General features: G+C 39.1%; 1 protein-coding gene across 1 annotated transcript in view; it reads right to left on the bottom strand.

Moving 5' to 3' along the window:
* The window catches only part of LOC128217484 (uncharacterized), an 82,688-nt gene that overhangs the window by 4,905 nt on the left and 54,434 nt on the right, over positions 1-23,349 (bottom strand). Inside the window, exons 69-92 of the mRNA XM_052924640.1 lie at positions 23,239-23,342; positions 22,724-22,908; positions 22,453-22,542; positions 21,019-22,180; positions 18,543-18,776; positions 15,625-18,069; positions 13,909-14,267; positions 13,418-13,616; positions 12,384-12,567; positions 11,739-11,971; positions 8,247-11,582; positions 7,832-7,974; positions 7,567-7,664; positions 7,170-7,367; positions 6,672-6,903; positions 6,100-6,269; positions 5,595-5,772; positions 5,009-5,180; positions 4,324-4,545; positions 3,850-4,069; positions 2,988-3,126; positions 2,478-2,714; positions 2,049-2,169; positions 395-574 (exon numbers count right to left, since the gene is read on the bottom strand). Of these exons, the coding sequence (XP_052780600.1) occupies positions 395-574; positions 2,049-2,169; positions 2,478-2,714; positions 2,988-3,126; positions 3,850-4,069; positions 4,324-4,545; positions 5,009-5,180; positions 5,595-5,772; positions 6,100-6,269; positions 6,672-6,903; positions 7,170-7,367; positions 7,567-7,664; positions 7,832-7,974; positions 8,247-11,582; positions 11,739-11,971; positions 12,384-12,567; positions 13,418-13,616; positions 13,909-14,267; positions 15,625-18,069; positions 18,543-18,776; positions 21,019-22,180; positions 22,453-22,542; positions 22,724-22,908; positions 23,239-23,342 (10,841 nt within the window). The remainder of the gene's footprint in view (positions 1-394; positions 575-2,048; positions 2,170-2,477; positions 2,715-2,987; positions 3,127-3,849; positions 4,070-4,323; positions 4,546-5,008; positions 5,181-5,594; positions 5,773-6,099; positions 6,270-6,671; positions 6,904-7,169; positions 7,368-7,566; positions 7,665-7,831; positions 7,975-8,246; positions 11,583-11,738; positions 11,972-12,383; positions 12,568-13,417; positions 13,617-13,908; positions 14,268-15,624; positions 18,070-18,542; positions 18,777-21,018; positions 22,181-22,452; positions 22,543-22,723; positions 22,909-23,238; positions 23,343-23,349) is intronic.

Genomic DNA, 23,349 nt, shown 5'->3' with positions numbered 1-23,349 from the left:
CACTCCCTACATGTATGTGTCGTCTTTGTTCATTTAGAAACACAACTGTACTTATATTTCATCTTGCAAAAATTGGTAAATTCAAAGTATTATCATTGTTAAGCGGTGAACCAAGTTGAATAATAATATCTTGTACAGTGGCAGTTATGGCTTCCTTCTGAGCTTTTAAACCACTTCATAAGCTTTTAAAACAGCAAGCTTATAAAATCTTTCAGGATTTTATTATGCAGAAATGTTATATAATAAAGTACCTTTTATTGAACTAACACGTGCAAAAAGAGACATTAATTTCTTAAATAGACACATTTTGAACCAAACCCATAAATAATCTAAAATTTGTTACCAATGTTTATGTAACTTTCAATTAGGTTTTCAAATAAAAACTCCTTTCTACCTGACACATCAAATGCAGCCTCCCCTTCCATGAGTATTTCCCCTGCAGTGACGGTGATCTGGTTTCCTGTGATAAGGGAGTCGTAGCGCATGTGGACATTAGACACCTCCAGGTTGAAGTGGTCTTCATGATTAATGATGGAGCCAGCCTGCATGGCTAGACGACCTATGCCCAGGACTCCTGGAAGAACATAATATTGAGATGTTAAATGGTTGTATATAGCCTATGTGGACATAAGACACCTCAAAATTAATTTGGTCCTCATGGTCAATGGTAGAGCAAGCTTGTATGGCGAGACAACGTATGTTCAGGAGTCTTAGAGCATCATGTTTTTAGTTGTCTTAGAACATTACTATCTTTAGAAGATTTATGCCCTCTGCATGCAAGGCTATTATCAGAATAATTATCCATGGAAAAAGTGCACAGACAGCATTACATCACTTCCACTATTCAAAGTTGCTGCTCGCCAACAAACTCATGTATCTGAATGGTAAAATCAACTAAAAAAAACTTGCACAATCCTGTCAGATTTATAGAACCGACAGTCAGCTTTTATGCTTTTTCAACAATAAAAGTGTACATGTACATGTGAGGTCATTCAAGGACACGAAAGAAAGTGCTTTTTGTAAAAATATATGTTTTGACTGATATTTTTTTAGATTATTGTTGATTATTCATGCAAAATGGCCAGGATCATTCAAACATAGAATCTGGTGAAACTGTTTCGATTCCAGCTAGACATTGGCTGAATATCAAAATCAGTGTAAACAAAACACAACACTTCGAAAAAAAGTGTGTTAAAAGTAACTTCAAAGGTAAGACACATACTTATTTTACAGGACAATAAATGAATGATACATATTTGCTCCCACTGTCACCTTTATTATGTCAATACCAGGAGAAGATCAATCAGTGCCACTGCTCACCCATTCATAATTCTCAAGTTTAGAATTGAAAATTTGTTAAATGGGATTTACCAGCACAACACTCTAAAATGAAATGGTTGTAGGTCACAAAAAAGAATTGCCAGGCACTACAACCCACCATGGTGGTAATGTCTATCCAGTATCACAGTGATACCTCTGAAACTGTGTGTGTAATTAACTTCTTAAGTTCCAATAAAGTCAAACATGTAATAATGATATTCAAGAGCTTATAAATTTAAGACACAATGGTTGTAAGTCACTAAAAGTATGCATCGCACTACTATCATGTATCATGGTTATTATGTGCACAAAGATACAGCGTGAAACCTCTTACACTGTGGAAGAAGTTTGCTCCACAAACACAAATATAGCCATAATTGTCAAAATCTTATTTCTGGGTACATAACTCTAAGACAAAATGGCCTTACATGTAGGTCAGGAAAGAACATGACAGGCCCTATGACCCATCTTGGTGTACCAATTATCAGAGTGATACCTGTATAAGTAGTTTGCCTCACAAACTTTTGCAAACAAACCAACCAATCGACCATATGGTGACTCCAATACACCTCCTTCAAACTCTTAAGTGGGTGAATAAATATCATTATACATGTATAAAATGATTACGGTACTCAGAGTTGTGAAATCTTAAAAATGAGAGCACCATTTTTTTTCTATTTTTTGTATTTACATATTTCATCATTTATTGTTAACATGTCATATCTCACCATCAGGATATGTCTGCAGAGCTCCTGTGACCAACCGGCTGTTAGTCGCAGTGTCAGAGATGTACATAGAGACATCTTCCTCCAGGGTCAGGTTCATGACACCGATCATGTGACCATCAAGCTACGGAAATAAATTGTAAACAATTGTAATAAATTGTTCAGATCTACTTTTTGACCCTTGTGGGAAAAATAAAAAATAAACAGTAACAACAAATAAATAATTCTGGCTTTCAATTTATGACACATGCTGAGAACAATAAAGATGTACCATGTTGGTTAATAGGTACATTAGAAAATCAGAGACATATAAGTTTGAATATAAAAACATATTCTTCTATACATTCATTAACACAAAAAACAACATGTATAAGTTTATTACAGTAAATAAAATTGCATTTGCTTGTTCTTTTTTACAAATAATTATTTCACCTGCATGGCTGGTGTCTGTAGACCTGTCAGCTTGAAGTCAGCTGAGAGCCAAATGTTGGAACCCTCATCAATCCTGAAGTTGGTTGGTGGGGAGGAGCGCAGGGTGGTGTGTGCCAAATACTCAAGATAGATGTCCTCGCCATATTTACCATGCAAGTAACCAGTCCAGTCTCCCATCAAATAGTCAATGTTCAAGGAAGTTATTGTGTCGGCACCTGAGCCAATCTCCAGCATTGCCTAGAAAAACAGGTTTCAAATGAATCTTTGAACAACAAAAAAAATGAATGAATAATCTGTTTTTAATATTTCTGATCTGAACCAAAGATCATTCACAATATGTAGCATAGTCCTTGATACAACAGTGTGGAAGACAGATGCCAATGATTTTGATTTCCTCAGTTTATAGAGGATAATGACTTTAAACAGCAATGGTACTTATAAACAGATGAAATAAAAATTGTCATTGTAAAATGTTGATATTACAGTAAGTTTTGATAGGACTTAACTAACATCTTTGTTGAGCATGAGGTGTTCAAAGTCCAGGTCCGCGTTGTTTGTATTGGATGTGGTCTGTGTCTTGTGACGAGGGTTGATTTCATTGATCACTATTGGCTTTGGAATGGCCAGGTTTCGACCATCCAGGTACAGTCTGAAATGTTCATGTACAAATATCAGATTGAGTCTGAAATGTTTATGTACAAATATCAGCTTGGTAATGACTTCAAAATACATGTACAAATATCAAAGTTTGTGTATGAATTATCAAAACAAGTTTTTATTTGGCAATGATATTTCAAATAACAAAGATATTTGTAATCTGTCAAATATACCTTTCAAGTTTCAAGAAAATATTTTTTCAACTGAATATCATGAGCAAATTGTTAAGAGTATGCATGTAGAGTACTCTTTGCTGATATTTGTTTCTTTTCCCTCAGTTTTTTTTTTTTAATATTAATCAACATTTCATTTCTCTGTAACATATCTATGGTATTTCACCAATTTTGTCTTTAAGAGAACATTGTGAGATTGAAGGAGTAATGCTACACTAGTGACAAAGTTTTGAAGAAACTAGTCTAACAAAAGGTCACTTGTCTTACCTAGACTGGTATGTAAAGTCACTAATCTTGTGTGGACTGGTATGTAAGCTCAATTGTTTTACCTAGACTGGTATGTAATTTCACAAGTCTTATGAAGACTGGTTAAGTCATTAGTCTTATATAAACAGGTATGTAAAGTCACTATTCTTACCTAGACTGGTGTAAAAATTCACTAGTCTTTCCTAGACAGATATGTAAATTCAATAGTCTTACCTAAACAGGTATGTAAAGTCACCAGTTTTACCTAGACTGGTATGTTAATTCAATTTGCTTACCTAGACTGGTATGTAAATTCACTAATCTTGTCTTCAATGAACACTGTCCCAGGCCCTCCAAGGTCACCCCTGCTGGAGGCTCCAGTGTAAGCAAGCAACTCTCCCTTGTAGTAGTTGAAGTCCCAGGTGTGGATGCCTATACGACCACCTCCACCCGCCCCTGATGTATCCCAGCCATCTCCACCATTGACTGAGATCTTGCCATGGCCTGAGAACTGACCTGAATATATCATGGCACAGTTTTTTTGAGAACTACTTTAATGATGCTTCTTTGCCCAGACATTTACTGGGTGTGTTCATCTAAAGAATGTAAAACTGCTGAGTTTGGTGTCAGAATGTTTTATATCCAGATTATGATTAACTAATAAAGAAATATTCTGGCATTGATCTTAAATATACCATTATAGAAATGATGCAGGAAATAACTTTTTGTCACATCTGAATAATAATGACTGGCTCATTACTTGTACGCACCAGATTCAATGAGAACAGAGCCTCCACTGCCACCTCCGCTGTCAGTTCCACCATTGGCACCATCCGCCCGAATGATACCATCAAGCAGGAACTCTGCAGGCACCCTGATGTACAGATTACCACCCCCTAGACCTCCGTGAGTGCCCCCGCCCCGACTGCCAGGAAGGTCAGGCTTGTACACAGAGCCATATGCTAAACCACCACCTGTTGGTCCTCCTGGGGCTGAAGAATACAGGTAGGTTGAAAACACAATTCTATTGATAATAAACAATAAAGGCTGATAATTAATTTACAAGTTACAAAAACATTTAAGACACAAACCAATTTAGGGCTATTCCATTTAAACATATAACCCCTGGGGGGGAAGGCATTTTTAAAATATACCAACCCCCCTACAGAAGCAAATTTACCTTTTCGGGATTCAAATTAGCGAAAACAGACACCCAGCAATATACTATTTAAATAATAGATAATAATAAATAGCCCTTAGATCGTAGTGCAGCGATTTTCACTTATGTGTTACTTATAAATGTAAATTCACCATGACAGTCACATTTACATTATTTCTAAATAGACAAAAAACAAACAATGCAAACCAAGAAAACCCCCATCCAAATTCCATTTACCTTTCACACATTTACCTGCCCCCAAAATCACCACCACCGCCCAACTCCTGAATACTCACCACCGCCTCCTTGAGAAGCGTGCCCTCCTCCTGCCCCAGGGGTGGAGGAATCACCAGGCTGAACTACACGACTGGTCCCCACACATACAAACTCTGCCTTGGGCTCAAAGAAGAAATCTGTGGCCAAAATCTGCATTGAGTCAGCGTAGAATCGAGATTCATACTTAATGTCCTAAAATAAACATAAAAAAATAAAATGATGATACACAAAAATAATTTCAAAATCAACATCTCAATACTAATGACCAGTAGCTCAGCTGGTTGTTATCAATTCTACATTTTAACTACAATAGCTAACAGTAAAATCATAATGGGTGCAATCTGTTTTTATCCTACAAACTTAGGGAAGTTTTACAATTGGCCATAGGAATCACCATAATGTACTTCGGAGCAATAAAACTGACTGACTAAAAAATAAGAAGTTATTGTAAAAATGATTATCTTATTTGATTAATATACACCATTGTTTTTTTTCAAAACCTAGACATTTCAAATGCCTCTTGGTTGCGAAAATGTATATGTATAGAAAACTCTCGTCCAGCCTTTGTCCACACTCAAAGTGAAACGTCCCTAATCAATCTCTTACCAGGATGCCAACTGTAAGGACAAGCGGCATGGGAGGGGGAAGCTCCAACACAGCTTGAGCCCCTAGCTCCATGGTAGCAAAGGAGAAGGCACCTGGTGTTCCTGACACATACACCCCATCTTCTGTGTAGCTGGTCATCGCCTCACTCTTAATGTTGATAACTCGCCCTGGCACAATCCTGTATACATTTTGCAGTCTGTTAGTCTAATCATTGAGAAAGATGTATTGCTTTGATGTGTAAAGTCAGTGCTACAGTTCAAACATATTTCATTCAATTAATTTCATTACCAAAGGGTACACATTTAGTGGTATGAGCAAATGATAGGAATGTTAAATTTTCACAAATACAATAAATACTTCATGGCTTAGTATACTTTTTATAAATATCTCGCATTAAGACATAAACACAAAAAGGATTAATTATTGAATTCGGAGTACCAGTTATGATAAAATCTACACTATTAATGTTAAGCAGGAATAACATAGCTCATCAAGTCGAGAATACCTAATATGTCTGACACCAATCAACTCGCCATTCCACTTCAGGGCGATCTCTCCAAGCCCCAGAATGTAAATAAGGGGAGAGAGATATGCTCGTGAGGCATCGTCAATCCATAGGTTGAAGGGTAACTTCGATTGTGGCTGGTATTCTTCAAAGTAGCCAGTCTGGTTGGCCTGCAAGGTGGAAAGTATGCAGAACATAAAGATGACTGTTAAATCTGGTCAGCTGTTACTGCAGTTTATCAGAAAAGCTACACATGTCCATGTCTTACAATTTAACTGCAAGGGGATCCAATTTTTTAACTCTTTTTCAGTCAAACAAGGAGGACAACTCAATAATAATAATCAAAGCTAGGGTAATGGATCTTGCTACACATGTTCGTATTGTCACAGGTAATAGGTAAAAAGAATTTTTTACGGCCAAGCTTTTGCACAACAACGCTGACACCAAGGTTATCACAATAACAATACTTTCTTGTTTTCTTTATTTAAAAATTGGACAAAATACAAATCGTCAAACTTCTTTTTCAACAGTCAAACATCTGTATCAAGCAAAAGAAAAGGTCCTTTGCTTACCAGAAGTAAAATCCTGGCTGTTAAATCTCCAAAGGTCTTGTCACAGGTTAGGCTACGAAGTATACCATCTCCCGTCTTCAACTGTAGGGATGCATTCCGGGTGAGGTGGACCTCATCAAAGTAGAAGTCTGTCTTAGTGCCCCCAGATTCCAGGATTTCGTCAAGAACATACTGGTGGTCCCAGGATCGTGCCAAGTTGTCCAGATGTAGCTGCTCATATTGACGAGAGTTCCTGTGACATAGGGAGAGTAGTTGAAGTGAAACTAAAATCATTGCTGACAGTTGAATAGTACATTTATTTTAAAATTACAATTACACTGTAGTCAATATCATCAATGCATACAAATAATGTGGATAAAGCATAATATTAATTGTGCACATATGCAAGCTAAGATAAAATTTGCTAAATGTATTATTAATACCATAAAAGTGAAGTAAAGTGAGTAAACATCATGAAAAAAGAACCTCATATCAGAGCAGCACATTAAGTGAACCTACCTTATGTCATAGATGTAGACGGATCCAGGCCCTCCTGCAGTCAAGTAGTTACCCTTTCCGCTTCCCCCCAGGAAGTCAAAAGATCCAAAATAGTAAATCTGCTCTTTAAGGTATGTGGCAACACGGCCACCTGCACCACCATGGTAACCATCGCCACCTAGCGACTGGATCAGGCCATGACCTTCCAGGTTCTTGGAGCTAGGAGAAAAATATGGTGATACCAAAAATATTTTATTTCCATTTAAAGTATTTTTTATGAATCTAAAACATTTGGGAGGTGGGAGCATTTTAGCTGATGTATACACCTTCAAAATCCAATTTACAGTCCCAACGATAAGAATTTTTTGAAAGCTAATAATTGGGCAATATTCTTTGCACACTTTCATGCAGAACTTACTCAATATAGATGGTGCCACCACTGCCACCACCTGCATCTCTTCCTCCTGGGGCTCCATCAGACGAGATGGTACCATCCACAAGCAGGTCAGTGGTCACCTGGGAATGAGGACAGAGATTAATTCCAATGTGTTTTAGCTTTGTGATAGCTATTGAAGCTGTATAAACTGGTCATGAGTTATGCACAATGTTAACATTTGTTATATAATATGGACAGATAACAAAGCAGTTAACCAAAAAAAGGCTTAAAAAAATTGAAACTCTACCTTAAGTTTAACATAGCCTCCCCCATTTCCTCCATCTTCAAACTGTCCATTGCCTCCTCGACTACCACGATGGGATGGTTTGTACAGGCTCCCATAGTAGTTACCTCCCCGCACACGCAGGCTGAGGTCTGATGCATAGTCACCTGTAGGGAATGTGAACAGGATTTTGAATTATATGAACTTATTTTAGCTTGAATGTGAAGAAAGCTGAAAGCTGATATTAATCACACTCCAGTCAGCTATAAATTATAAGGGATTAAACCTCGAACCTCTGGGCTGAGAGGCCATCAACAAACTCAGATAACCATATTTTATAGCAGTTCATCCAATAGACCACTCCCATCCTAATTTCAATCTCTATACATGTTTAAGGCTCTTAATGCCGTGACAAAGAAAAAAGCATAATTTCTCTTACCTCCCCCATTAGATGCATGGCCTCCACCAGTTCCAAAGTAGAGGCTTGGTATAACCGGTGTCTCAGTTGTTGTAGTTGTGGTGAAAGGCAGACCAATTGTAGTTGTTACATTTTCGGTTGTTGTGATATTAACTGGTTGACATACTTCTATGAATGTGTACAGATTTGTTGAATTTGTGTCAGTCTCATTCATGTTTGTAGAGTTGGAATCATCCATTTCAGTGTCAGTGAGGTTAACAACAGTCCCATTTCCATCAACAGTGACATTTCTGCACTCCATGAGAGGAGGGGTGGTTGTGGTTGTGCTAGTGGTGGTTGTTGTTGTAGTTGGCGGGAGTGATCCTCTATGAGCGGCATCAACACCGCTTCCTAGTGTCTCATCCAGGGAATCGTTTGGTCTGTATGTGGCTGATGCTGTCAGCATTGCTCCTGCCTCTAGTTGGAAGATGTTGGCACTGATTGTGATACTTTCAGCAGAAATCACCGACTGGAATCTGCAGTCAAGGCGGGAAATCTGTTGTATAACCGTCTGGTCTGGGGCATACTTTATTTCAGAGTAGCTTCTGAGGTCAACTGTACCGAACGTCACTGTACCTGCAGCATTGATGGATTTGTGAGTTCCATCTTGGTTGATTGATGCAGTATGGGCATACTGACCAAAGTAGAGCAATGTTTCAAAGCCAAGTACAAGGTCAGATATTCCTGTCATGCGACCATTCATGGAGACAGATCTGGATTCAGTTTGTCCTTCTAAGAAAACCCCTGTGCCATAAACATACATGATGGATGGAAAGATAACTTCAGAATTTTGATCTATGATGAAGTTTACTCCAGTGATGAAGGCGTTTCTGACTGAAGGTCTGTATTCAGCGTAAGCTTTGTGGTTGCCATGGAGATGTATCAAACCACTGCCATCACCAACAATTTTGTTGATTTCAATAATGCTACTTCTTCCATCGTCTGCCATGTGAACTGAAGCCTGCTCTAGCAAGTGCATTTCATCAAAGTAGTGGTAGGTAAAATCCTCATCAATGGTTGCATACTTGTCATGAGGCCTGTTCTGATTGTTCAACAGTAGTCTTTTGTATTCCTTGCTGTTTCTTATGTCCAAGAGGTAGACAGTGCCACCTCCTGCACTCTGGGTGTCATCTGATCCAGCCCCTCCATATACAGTGTACGAGCCTTCATAGACAATCTGCTGCAGACAGTGAACAGCTACACGGCCGGCTGCTCCTCCACCATTTTCATATGTACCATCCCCACCTTTGGCTGAGATGTCACCGTAGCCCTCAAAGTCATAAACCTCAACAAGGACACTCCCTCCACTGCCACCACCTCCATTGCTGGAGCCTGAAGCCCCACCATTGGCTGCAATAGTGCCATCATTTATCAGTTTATTACCAAGGCGCAGGTGAATGTAGCCACCCCCATGACCACCAGTCTTGATACCAGTATTGGGATCATATGTTCCCCTGCTCCCAGCCTTTGTTGGTGTGTACAATGAATTGTAAGATGTTCCTGTTACGGATGCCCCATTGGCGTCTAAGCCACCGCCCCCTACACCACCATGTGCAGCCCCTCCAGCAGACCCCACACCAGGTAGACCGGAGCCAATGGTTATATCTATCTGTTCTGAATCTGGACGATGTCCACTGGAGCAGCTCATCACACTTTCAAGCTCTAGGTCAACATTTGTGGCGGACACATTGAAGAAGTCAGCATAAATTTTTGATGCAAATTTGAAGTTAATGTTACTTGCTTTAATTAATGCTCCCGTATTAGCATCATACTCAATCTTGCTACCCGGTTCAAGCTGTAGTTTTCCAAAGGTGACATGGGTGATATCATCCAGGTTGGTTGCTGTGAGTGACACTATCTTAGCATTGGATCCAATTCTCATGTTTCTGTTTGGTCCAAGGTACAAGTTAGACACACCTCGCATAACACCATCTAGATCAAAAGCCACTTCTCCAAGACCAAGGATTGTGACTGTTTCAGACAAGATGAATTCACCTCCATCGTGCAGTTCGATATTTACTTGAAGTTTTGAGTTTGCTCTTGTATCAGTCTGTGATCTCTCAAGGGTTCCCTTTTGATTTGTTTGGATTCTAACCAAACCAGTTCCGTCGCTATTGATTTTGAGAATGTTCAGCTCTCTTGGTTGTCCATCCTTAACTAACTGTAGCTGGGCATAATTATAGATATCCACTTCATCAAAGTTGAGAACGAGGTCAGATTCATCAAGAGTGGTATAGTAGTCTGTTTGACCATTGGTGTTGTCACAGACCAATTTTTCCCCATAAGTATTGGACAGTGTATATATAGAACCAGGCCCAGCATTTCCATGTGGTGCAGGGGATGTACCTCCACCTGCACTGTAAGAGCCCTCATAGAAATCAGCCTTCATGTGAACAGCAATATGACCACCACTACCTGCTCCAGCATCAGACTCAGTTGTAGATCCACCAATGGCCTCCATTGAGCCCAATCCTTTAAGGGCAACACTGCAGATAACATAGATACTTCCACCAGCTCCACCTCCTCCTGTCGATGAGTCTGCCCCAGATGATCTCAGGATTCCGTCTAAAATAAGCTCATTAGTCTGAATGTATATGTACCCTCCACCCTTTCCACCTTGTCCTCCTGAGGCTCCTGGGGTTTGAGGAGTGTAGATTGTACCAAAGGGCACAGAAGCATCTTCTACTGAGTAGTTACCGCCCACGCCTCCAGCTGCTGTGTTGGCCCCACCATTCTTGCTGATACCATGAGCAGTTATTGGGACCAGAGGGTCATCTATTGCTGCTTTGCCATTGGTGCTTAAGGCTGCTTCACGTTCTAGAATCAGATTCACTGCCACCAGGTTGACAAACTCTGCTTCCATGACGACAAACCGTTTCAGTTCAAGGGTCCCTATGATCAACTTAAGACCACCAGCAGGTATCAGGAACTGTGATCCTGCCTTGAGCTTGATAGAGACCAGTGTGTAACTGCCTGGCTCACTTGTGGGTGTATATTCTCCATTGGCATATGAGGAGGTGAAGGTCGTCAGGTGACCTTGAATAGTGCCTCCATTTTCCACAACCAGGTTGTTAAATGTACATGTCCCCTTGATGTTCAGTGTCACTCCATCCACATAGAGAGTATCAGGCACATGAAGGATGGCTTCTTCACCTATGTCAAAGTTGATGGTTGTAATGAACTCCCCAATGACCCCTTCCACCACTGCAGCCCTGACCGTCTGTTGGTCAGTCACAAAAAGAGTGCCGGTCTTGTCTCCAGTGATGTCAGCCAATCTGAGCTCTGTGTCGGCATCTCCGAATATGGCATTGGCATACCCTGAAAACATTGAAATAGTATATAATCTTAAAACATCACAAAAGCTCATTAATATCACTTTTATTTTTATTCAGAAAACAAGAAATTGCACATGACTTTCTACAACTAATAACATATCAAAAAAGACGAAATATTCTTATATATTTAAGCCCTCACCAGAGAGTGTGAGCATGTTGTATGTGAATTCGTTATTAGCAGGGTCTCCATTTATGTTTGTGTATGTCTGTTCCTGTACGGAGCTGTCTACATTTCCTTTAATGGTCAGTGAGTGGGACTGCCGCGGGGACTGACCAGTCAGCAGGTAGGTGGTGCCAGGTCCAGCCTTTACTGTGTCCAGGTTGTGGTCATTGCCTCCACCATAGGCAGTTGTCTCCCCAGTGAAGGAATTTCTTCAAAGGTAATATGATATATTTGGTAAATGCTATGTTTGTTTGAAATCTTAATGAGTACTTATAACAAAATGACAAATGAAGTACCAAATTTATCATTTTTATAAATATTAAATTATGTCTGATGCAATTTATATTATTTCATTTTAGTCTAAAAAAACATCAATTCATTTCAATAAAAAACTACCAAAAATAGAACCATTTTATTACTCAACTGCTTAATTGTTGATGAAAGGACTGAATTTTTGCAACATAACTCCTTCCTTAATGAGAGGCTCAATTGTTAGCAAGGGAACAAAAAGCTTGACCAATATTTTGCAAATAAACCTCTTCCTTACTCAGAGGCTCAAGTGTTTGTATGAGAACAAAATGTTTTTTTTTTATAAAACGATAGAGAATCCCCTCAACTCACTGTGATGTTACAATGATGGAGATTCTTCCGCCAGCTCCTCCCCCTCCATATCCAAGGCCAGCCCCTCCATTAGCCTGAAACTTCCCATTACCACTCATTGTTGGAGTTGAAATCACAATGGTGCCTGCACTGCCACCACCAGCATTTGTTCCTGAACCTGGGTTGCCATTTACTTGTATGGTGCCTAGAAATGACAGTTTTAAGTACAAATAAAAGAAATAGATTAGGCAATGGTTTAACCATTGAGGCTTTACATATTGATTATTAAGTTGCATGATTCTTAAAGATGCACTCTTACTCCCACATAAGATTTACCACAATTAATACGATTGTTTTAATATTCCAAAACAGATGAAATAATGTTGAAGAAAACAATGGTTCTCATGAGGTACCAAGTTTAATTTGACAGAAATGTGCATAAAACATGGTATTTCTACCTATGAGTCTATAGTCAATCACAGTAATTATTTTAGCATTCACCAATCATTAAATATTTTTGCATTTTCAGCTATTAAATACATGGTCACAATCTAATTATCAGTAATTAATATATTCCATAAATGCATTATTTAGTACATAGTTAAAAGTTTATCAGTTAAATTTTATGTTTGTTATATATGTGTATGTATTGATTTTGAATAAGAGTGTCACTTTAACTAAACATCAATGGCTGTATTCAATAAATAGATTGATCTTAATCTAAGAAGCAAAATCTAAGTGTTTTAAATGGCCAGTTAATCTTATAATCCAATCAAAACAGCCAGATTTCATTTTGATCTTAAAGTTCAATCCAAGATGTTTATTGAATATGGTCCCAGACCCATCAAAAAACAGAAAGTAGGCTTTGTTTTGTTTATTTGTATTCAAAAAGTATTTAGAGTTAAATCTGAATCAACAAAACAGAACAGCAGTTAAAATTTGAGTTTTGATCAATGGTGTTGGTTTAATAATGACAAAACCAAAACCATGGCTATCACAATACCTCAACTTTTTTTCTTCACAAATCAAGCAAGCTTACAATTTGAACAACTTACCATCCACAGTGAGAGCAGAGAACAAGTTAAGCCTGAGGTATCCGCCACCTGCCCCACCCGTTCCGTTGAGGGAGTTACCACCCCCACTTCCTGGCTCCATTGGCAGTCGAGTGTTGTCATACGGGTATCCGCCATATACGCTAGCACTGTGGGTGCCACCTGATGCCCCATGGCCCGCACCGAGGCCAATGTCACCATCCTGTGGGGAGGGGAGATCATAGCTAGTATCCACAACATAGCAAACTCAAATTCCATTTTCTAAGCAATAATATTATTTATAGAAGGGAATTAGAATAAAAGGAATATTTTTTGGTCCCACAATTTTTTGGTGTTCACAAAATATGTCAAATATAGAAACAGCAAATTTCATTTCTAAAAATACATATATTAGAATGGCATTATATATAAATTGGAATAAATTCGCATTCATTACTAAATTCTGAAAACTGATGACTTCACTTCAGAGATAACTAGGACAAAACATAGCATACCATATGACCAGCCCCAGGCCCAGACTCTGCATCATACCCTCCTCCCTGAAGTGACAGTGTGGAGCCAGAGTGAAGGGTCACTTTAGTGGCCGTAATGTCCAAACTTTCACCGGTCAGTTTTGACCCATACTGCAGCTCAAGCTCCACAAACTGGATACCCTTCAACTCAGTTGGGTCTTTCTTGAAAATCACCTCAGCGTAGCTCTCTAGTGTGAATTTTGAAAAACTATATCGGCCCTGCTCTGTTAGAGATGTGTGGTCTCCATTTGCATCACAGCAGACACCAGTTCTGGCATTGGCTGATAGGGTTACCTTCTGGTATGATGAGATGATCAGGTTCTGAATGTTGGACAGTATGCCTGGAATAAAGACAAAATATGACAAATTACAGCTTTAAATGAAGAAATTTAGCATAATAAGGCTTTAAAACCAATCCCATTACCGAGAATGTAAAGTTATGACAATAGTATCATAGTGTCAAATTCTGTAAGTCAGTCAAAGTATACATAGTCAAACTTCACAAAAGTCATCCATACAAGTATAATCTTGCACATATGACAAGCAAGTCCAGTGAAAGGAGGGTGTGTGACACGAAACAAAGTACATATTTCATGAAAATGAAATGGTGTTATTGAAGAGAGTGAGATTCAATTTAAAGATGTTTCATATGAACTATTTGATGTCATTATTGAACTAATTACTATGTGCAAGATGTCAGTCAGCAGCCTTGCGTGCACTATTTGATGAAATGTACAAAAAAATAATACAAGAAAGGGAATCCATCAAGTATTTCTTGTGCAGATTGAAGAATCCTACCCATGACAAACAGGCTTCTGCATTTTCCCTTTGGTAGGATTTTATGATCCTGACTGGTAGTGTTGTGCCGATGATCGATTATAATCGACAATTGATTGGAAAGGCCTACATCAGCAACAATCGATAGAGAAAATTGAACAATCGATTATATAAACAAGGGACGTAACCACTACCCACTACCAGTAAAAAAATGTCATGAAAATATGTTTTGTTTCTGGTTAGTGCTAGTTAATGTTAAAATGTTCATGTGTTACTATGTTGAGTTATCTAGTCATATTATCAAGTCAGTAAGTCACTACAGTACCTTATGACAAATTTTCTTTGTAATCTAACTGCTTAAGGATTGGTTCTCAACTTCTCATGTTTGTGGTTTAAAAGTGATTTTTATAACATGTTACCATTTACTTCTTACCATGTAAGAATTTAGTTTTCTCAGTTTTCTGTAAGAAAATGTTATTGTAAAACATTCAGAATATTCAACTGCTTGTTGTACTTGTTACTGACTGATTATTAAAACAATTTTTTTTTTCTTTGTGTTTATTTTACACATGTATACAATACTGTACGACAAAATTTAGAGCCTGTGGTCCCATGTTCTGTAATAGTAACTTGTAAACACTAAAGGATAGTTCTGAATAAATAATGTAATTAATACAAAGAAATGTACAAATGGTATTGTAAGGGAACATTTGTTCTTAAACTGGTTCATGTAGTGTATTTATATGCCTTAAATTTGATGACCAAAGATAATTTAATAATGATTAAATCGATTAATAATCAATCATTGATCGGTTTCATTAACTGATTATCGATAGCAATTTTTCTGTCCGATTCCCAACACTTCTGACTGGAAACACATAATACATCTATATAATTAATTTAACTCCTCAATATACTCACCCTCTAAAGAGCTGGCCTCTCCTTTAAGCTCCACAGACTTGGGAAGTCTCAGCTCTCCGTCTGGTTTCAGGTCAAAGCTACAGGTGATTGCACTGTATGTCAGCTCATAGTCTGGACTGAAGATAGTCTTGTCCCCAACCACAAGCGTACTTCCCGTACCACACTCCAAGGTCTTGGCCTTAAAGTGGAGTCCCTCAGTGTACAGCCACACCTTGGTGTTTTCACCTATGTTTAGTCTGTTCACTGAGTAGAGGTTTCCCAGCGTGACATCAATGTATGATACACCATCAGTTACTCCAGTTGCACATCCATTGTCAAAGTAGAAGTTCTCAACATATCCCGGTGACCCTGCCTCTTGCACAACCGCATAAGCTGTCCCTGATCCACCTGTCTGAGCCTGTGTTGATGATCCACCACAGAGCTTATATTCACCAAGATAGTGGAAATCTCCATCAACTTTGATGTGAATCCTTCCTCCCCCACCACCACCACCTAACACAGCATTGCCTCCCCTTACAGATATTTGTCCTGAGCCTGTCATGTCTTTTATGACTGCAATGTCAATGGCACCACCACTGCCACCACCAGCATCATCTATACTGTCATCACCATCAGCGCTGATCGTGCCTTCAACATCGAGGAGAGTGTTCACTTCTAGCATCAAGTATCCACCACCAAGAGCTCCGGGTTCATTTTTACCTGCTCCACCCGCCGAACCCAAATTTTGAGCCTGATTGAAGTTTCCAGTGAAATTTTTGACTGGAGTTAAACCATCTATAGAGTCACCACCTTTTCCTCCATTTGTGCCACCTGCTCCTGTTGTACCATTGCTTCCTGCAGCTATTCCAGTGTCCAAGTTTCCTCCATTCACACTTAGCTGACCTCCGTAGGCTACTTCTAATTTTGGGGAACTAACAAGCAGGTGTCTTCCTTTAGCATGACCTCCGTATTTGACATTCAGTTCTTTCACCATTGAGATTTCATACCTGTCCATACTGTCAAGGGCAATTTCTAACACCCCATCTGTAGTCACATCAATGACATTGAAACTGAGTGTTCCAACTGGTCTTAGATTTGAGGTATCAATTCCAGATCTGCTTTTTGAATGGATCAATACTTTACCACCAGATGAGACTGTCATTTCTCTCACACCAATAACTGTTCCATACACTTCCAGATTATACCAGTCAATACCAGTTGAGTCATCATCTGTGAGAAGAATCTTTGATGGAATTGTGGCTTGGCCTCCCTCCTCAATAATTGTCTTGCACTCCAGTGCATATGGGGTCAGTGTACCATAGCTAGTGGCAATGTCATAGAACTGACCGTATATTATTGTAAGAGTTCCTGTGTAATCACCTGAAATTTTGTCTATTGTTATTGCATATGTGCCATCAAATTTCACTTGAGCATATCCATTGATGATCAGGTCAGTGACGTAGGTCAAACCTGATACATGGGTGTATGAGTCAGATTTTTGGGCATTGTTATTAACAGTGATCGTCTTAAACTCAGTTCCTCCAGACTGTTGGTACTGTTTGTAGACTGTTCCTGCTGCGCCATGAGAACCATTTCCATAACCACCCACTGCTTTCACGTTACCAAGGAAACTGGACAATGTTGTGGCAACAATAGCTATTCTCCCAGCACCACCTCCTCCACCGCCAGCAGCTTTACTGTTTCCACCGTTGACTGACACAACAGCATGGCCCTGTAATGTAGAAGCCTTGATGTAGACACTACCCCCACTTGCTCCTCCTGTTATTTCAGATGATTCTCCTTCAGCTGTTAAAGTGCCATCCAACTCAATCGTTCCTGTGAAGACTAACTCCAGAATGCCACCTCCTCTTGCATCAGATGAGCCACTCCCATAGCTGGCAGGTAGACTGGTAGAACCGTATGTAGCAGCTGAACTGTTTCCCCCTACTCCACCGAAACTTGCCCCAGTAAGTCCAGTAACTGACCCAGTGCCAGTATCTAGGTCACCGCCACCATTTACATTAATTAATGCACCATCTTGGATAGTTAAGTCAGTGCCAGTAAGAGAGAGTTTCTTCTTTGTTCCCCCTAGATCAAACCTTGATAGGGCATCCATTTTGAAAGCGGTACTCTCTACTGTCAGCTCACTGTGAGCAAATGAGACATTGGCTTTGTATCCAATCTCAAAGTTGTCAACCGTTATTTTGGTCAGGTCATTTCCGAAGACAGCTGTTTCAGCAACAGTTGTTGTTGACCATGCTGAGAGTACCAATGTGTTTGTGAACACTTTACCAGTGGGTGCCACAGTGAATGTTCCATGGTTGTCAATTGTGAGGGCATCAGCAGTAACAGAGCCCTGAAGGTCAAGGACAGGGGAATCCCCAGTCACAATAAGGCCACCACTAACTATCAAGGCCCCTTCATCTGCTATGTTGATTTTGCAAGCAAAGCCTTTGTCTGGATCACCTGAAAATATTATCAAATACACTGATAATATGTCAATGGTCGAAATTAGCACAAGACCACAAGCCATGCACTGGTAAAATGTCTTCCGGGCTTGCTCAAATTCTGAATTTTATATAGCAGGGCTTGTTAAAAAAATTTGATGCCAAGCAATAGTATAAGACTTCGGGCTTGTTCATCCAAAAGTCTAATTTCGATGACTGATATGTTATAAATCATGGTCGAATATTGGTTACTTGATATTGAAAACATTTTGGAGAAAAAGAATTAAATTGTAAAAAGAAGAATTCAAAAAGACTTTAACAGCCATTAAATTCATTTAGCTTTAAGATTTAGTGGAAATATAACACTTAAGATAATGCTTAGTCACTAAATTGTACAACATGTAAAACAATAAGATATATCTCCAGAAATATGTTTTCTCATTTTTATCAACAACATTCCTGAAAGCCTAGGGCAATCAGAGAATTACATACCCATAGTGGTAACAGTCAGAGTGACAGATGCTGGGATTTTCAGTTCACACATGTTAGTAGTTTCGCCATCCTCATGTGACACAAGTTCCTTAATGGTCACACTGCTGTCAATAATGACAAAGGACCCATTGGAGATAGTCAGTTTGTCCAAGTCACTGTCGATACTGGTCACTGCATCACCCTTACCATCCACAATACAGTCACTGGAGCCCGGACTCTCAAGGAAAACAGTTCCTGCAAAAGTAGTATGAGAAAGTGGTGAAAGCAAGAAATAAAGACAGAGGCCCCATTGGAATTGATCAGTTTGGCAATATCACTGTTGATACTTGTTTTATCTCTCAAATTATTATATACAAATAAAATAATGGGGACATTGTGTCAATGTTTGGGTAATCAGTGATATTTCAAATTCGTGGAAGTAGCTCCCTCAACAAAATACAGTCTATGAAGTCAAAATTAAATTAAAGGCACATAACTGTTCAACCATTTGGCCTCAACTGACCAATGATAAGTAAGGCACTAAAACACTATATGGTGATATTGTCTATTAACTTTTTAAACAATTTCTCCTAACCTTAGGAAGTATATTTGCTCCGCAAACTTACATTATGGCAATAAGTATTAAACATAAGTTCAGGGGAATGTACCTCTTAAACCACATTGCCAGAATGGACAAAAATATGTTAAACATTAGTAAACTTAATGGTGATGTGTGACAAGTTTCAGAACAATCCATATTGAACTGAGTAAAAAGATTGCTCCACAAACCCCCTAATGGCTGACAGTTATCATTCTTGAAAAGTTTCATCAAGATCCCATTTATCAGTGTTGGAGATTTCATGCAGATAAACATTATGCTCCATGTGCACTATACTAAAACAAGACGCCAATGTGGCAACGCCGCATTGAAGCCGGATTTTTATTTGACGATGAAATTTTGCAAACCGAGGATTTGAGCTAGTGACCTAGTACTTTTAGTTTTTGATCTGAGGTGACCCATATTCACAAATGCTCAAGACAACAAGTAGACAAATATTCTGAGCAAGTTTCATAAAGATTTGACAAAAATTAATGAATTTTTATGGCCGTGAAATTCTTTCTCCTAAGGCAGTAACTCTGCAATTAGCTAAAATAGAATTGCAATTCCTGTACACTGCACTCTCTCTCATTATGATCTATCACTGTATGAAGTTTTATTAAATCCCATCCAATAGTTTTCAAGTTATCCTCTGGACAAGAAAAAGGTAACAAAGGGCAATAACTCTGTAATTGGCTGAAAAAGAATTGTGGTTCCTGTACATTACACTTCCTCTCATTATGATCTATCACTGCATGAAGTTTTATTAAATTCCATCCAATAGTTTTCAAGTTATGCTCCGGACAAGAAAAAGGTAACAAAGGGCAATAACTCTGTAATTGGCTGAAAAAGAATTGTGGTTCCTGTACATTACACTTCCTCTCATTAGGATCTATCACTGTATGAAGTTTTATTAAATTCCATCTCATAGTTTTTAAGTTATGCTCCAGACAAGAAAAAGTAACAAAGGGCAATAACTATGTAATAAGCTAAAAAAGAATTGCGGTTCCTGTACACTGCACTCCCTTTCATTATGATCTATCACTGTATGAAGTTTTATTAAATTCCATCTCATAGTTTTCAAGTTATGCTCCGGACAAGAAAAAGTAACAAAGGGCAATAACTATGTATTAAGCTGAAATAGAATTGAGGTTCCTGTACACTGCACTCTCTCTCATTATGATCTATCACTGTATGAAGTTTTACTAAATCCCATCCTATAGTTTTTAAGTTATGCTCCGGACAAGAAAAAAGTAACAAAGGGCAGTAACTCTGTAATTAGCTGAAATAGAGTTATGGTTCTTGTGCACTTCACTTCCTCTCATTGTGCTTTACCATTGTATGAAGTTTTAATAAATTCCATTTAGTAGTTTGCAAGTTAATGTCTGGAAAAAAAATTGACAGCAAAAAAAACAAATAATGGGCAATAACTCAGTAATTAGTTTAGGTAGAGTTATGGTTCTTGAACACTGCACCTCCTCTCACTGTGCTTTACCATTGTATGAAGTTCCAATGAATTCCATCCAGTACTTTTCAAGTTATACTCCGGACAAAAAAAGTAACAAGGGGCAATAACTCAGTAATAAGCAAGAATAGAGTTATGGTTATTGTACACTGCACTTCCTCTCACTGTGCTTTACCATTGCATGAAGTTCCAATGAATTCCATCCAGTACTTTTCAAGTTATACTCTGGGCAATAAAAGAAACAAGGGGCAATAACTCAATAATAAGCAAGAATAGAGTTATGGTTATTGTACACTGTACTTCCTCTCATTATGCTCTACCATTGTATGAAGTTTGATTACCATTGGATAAAAACTTTTGATTTTATTACATAAAATGAAAACTTCAACGGAAAATTGTTAACACCCTCTGTATCATCTGTTCCCAAGTCTTACCTGAGCTTCCTATGTTTCCATGATCATTCTCTCCACCTTTAGCTGAGGCTGTGCCAGTAAAGCTGTTTTTTGTTGAGGCAATAGCTGCAATCCTTCCTCCACCACCACCCTGACTCCCCTCAGCCTTCATATAGCCATTCCCACTGATTGTTTTAGCCTGTGCCCAAATTGACCCTCCACTTCCTGCTCCTCCAGAGTCCGCGCTCATGTCAATACTGCCATCTATGGTCAATGTGTTGGTCACCTGGAGTTTGATCTGACCACCACCCCTGCCGGAGCTGGACGTTGCACCATTTCCGTTGCTGCCATATGATGTTGGATTCTTGATGTTTCCATAAGCTGCTTTGCTGTTCTCATATCCTTTCCCTCCATGAGTAGCACCTTGTCCAGATGAAGCTGCCCCAGGTCCTGATGACTTATAACCTGCACCCACCCCAGTAATCAACCCACCAAACATGATGTTCAGATTAGTGGCCGATATTGTAGTGGTGCCTGAACCAGTTTCGCTCCCTTCAACTCTTATCTCAGCTCCTGGGTTGATTGTGAGTGTTGTGAATGAATAAGAGGTGCCTGTCTTCACTGTGCAGTGTTGGTTTCTCTTCAAGGTCAGAGCTCCAGTTTGAGCACAGTATGTGTCTTCTAAGGCAGAGCCAGTTGGTGACACAGTGCCCGGGGTTCCTTTACTCAGTGTGTACTTGGAGGTATCCAGTGAGAACTCTGATGTTTTGTTGAAGTATGTCAGGGACATTACCACTGGTGCTGTTGAAGTGGTGCAGTACTGTGAGCGGTCCATAATTCCTTCATAGTCGACCACCACAGTATGAATTGCAAGGTCAGCGGCAGGCTTCGACATTTTCAGTTCACCCTTTTCCCTTATAGTGAGTACATTGGTACTAGCAGAAACTGTTCCACAAACATCCAGCCACCAGCCTTTATCAATGATCACATTCTTGGGCATGTCAATCTTGCCGCCTTCAGCCACATGTATATTTGCCCGAATACTCAGGTCATTCACTATACCGACCCTAGTGGCCAAGTAGAGAACCACATTCTCCTGTACAGTGAACACAGAGTAAGGGTTTCCCTTTATTGTGCCCACATTGGCAGTAAGGGATGGTAGAGTGGTCCTTCCTTGGAACGCTGCTGTGGCTGGACCTATCACCTGAGGGTTAGAAGGCTGTCTTATTATCAGCACCATACATTTCTAAATCTTACTCAAAATTGAATTAAGTTATTATTTCCTCAAATCCATTATTGTAAAATCACATCTGTGCATAAGAGAAAGATCTACTTATTATAATTACATATGTATGCTTTGAGCAATAAAGGTAACAGCAACTCAATTTTAGAGGTCTGCGGAGTTTGTGCTGGAAAAAGAAATTATTGCAACAATAATCAGTTCTACAGAACAAATAAATGTATAATTGGATTTACCTCCAAAAGGTCAAGGTTTGCACTGAGGACGGTGTTTGGAACTCCCAATGTAGAAGAACAGGGTGTTGACACCAGACTTTTCACAAGGGCCTGTAAATGATTTTAGAATAGCAATATACATCAATGGCAAAATTGAGTAGTCTTCTTGATATTTAAGAAATAACAGAATGTTTGCAAGTCTCTCCATATTTTTAACTCATTCTCCTCCAAAAGTGTTTCTCTCTGTCCAGTTTCATAAACCATCACAGTACTAATATTTACTTAAATTTACCCTTCTATATCCATTCTCCTGTATGTAGATGACCCCGGAGGCCCCATCTTCCCCATTTGTAGAAGTTCCTCCATACGCTGTCATGTCCCTGTCATCCAAATATCCATCAGTGAAGTAGACAGCGATATATCCTCCACCGCCTGCACCAGAGCTGGTTGCAGAACCACCATGCGCATGGATTTGACCTTGAAAAGAATGTGCACAATTATGTTTTATTTGTAAAAGACCGATTGGCAAAATGATTGAGAAATGTGCGAAAACAACAGTAATTCGACAGCACCTCAGACATGCTAAAGAGGGGAGTTTAACCAGAACTTTATATGCTTATTTTGCTATCTTACTTTAATATGCATTATTTACCTATGTATGACCAAAATAAATGGAGGAGAGAATAAAATGGAATCCCAAAAAGAGAATTTGGAGAAAATATGTGTACATGTTTCAATAGCCATGCTGTACTCAAGACTGCTTTCACCAAAGTACCTTTGCCTGAAATTAGTGACCTGACTACTCACCACTGATCTTGGCAGTCTGACAAGTTATCCAGATACTTCCTCCAGAAGCACCACCATAGTTGCCTGTTATACCATCCACATTTAGGGAGGTGGCACTGCCCCCACTGCAAA

The sequence above is a fragment of the Mya arenaria genome, chromosome 14, assembly GCF_026914265.1.
Source record: "Mya arenaria isolate MELC-2E11 chromosome 14, ASM2691426v1".
Lineage (NCBI taxonomy): Eukaryota > Metazoa > Mollusca > Bivalvia > Myida > Myidae > Mya > Mya arenaria.
This window is presented reverse-complemented; position numbering and strand designations above follow the sequence as displayed.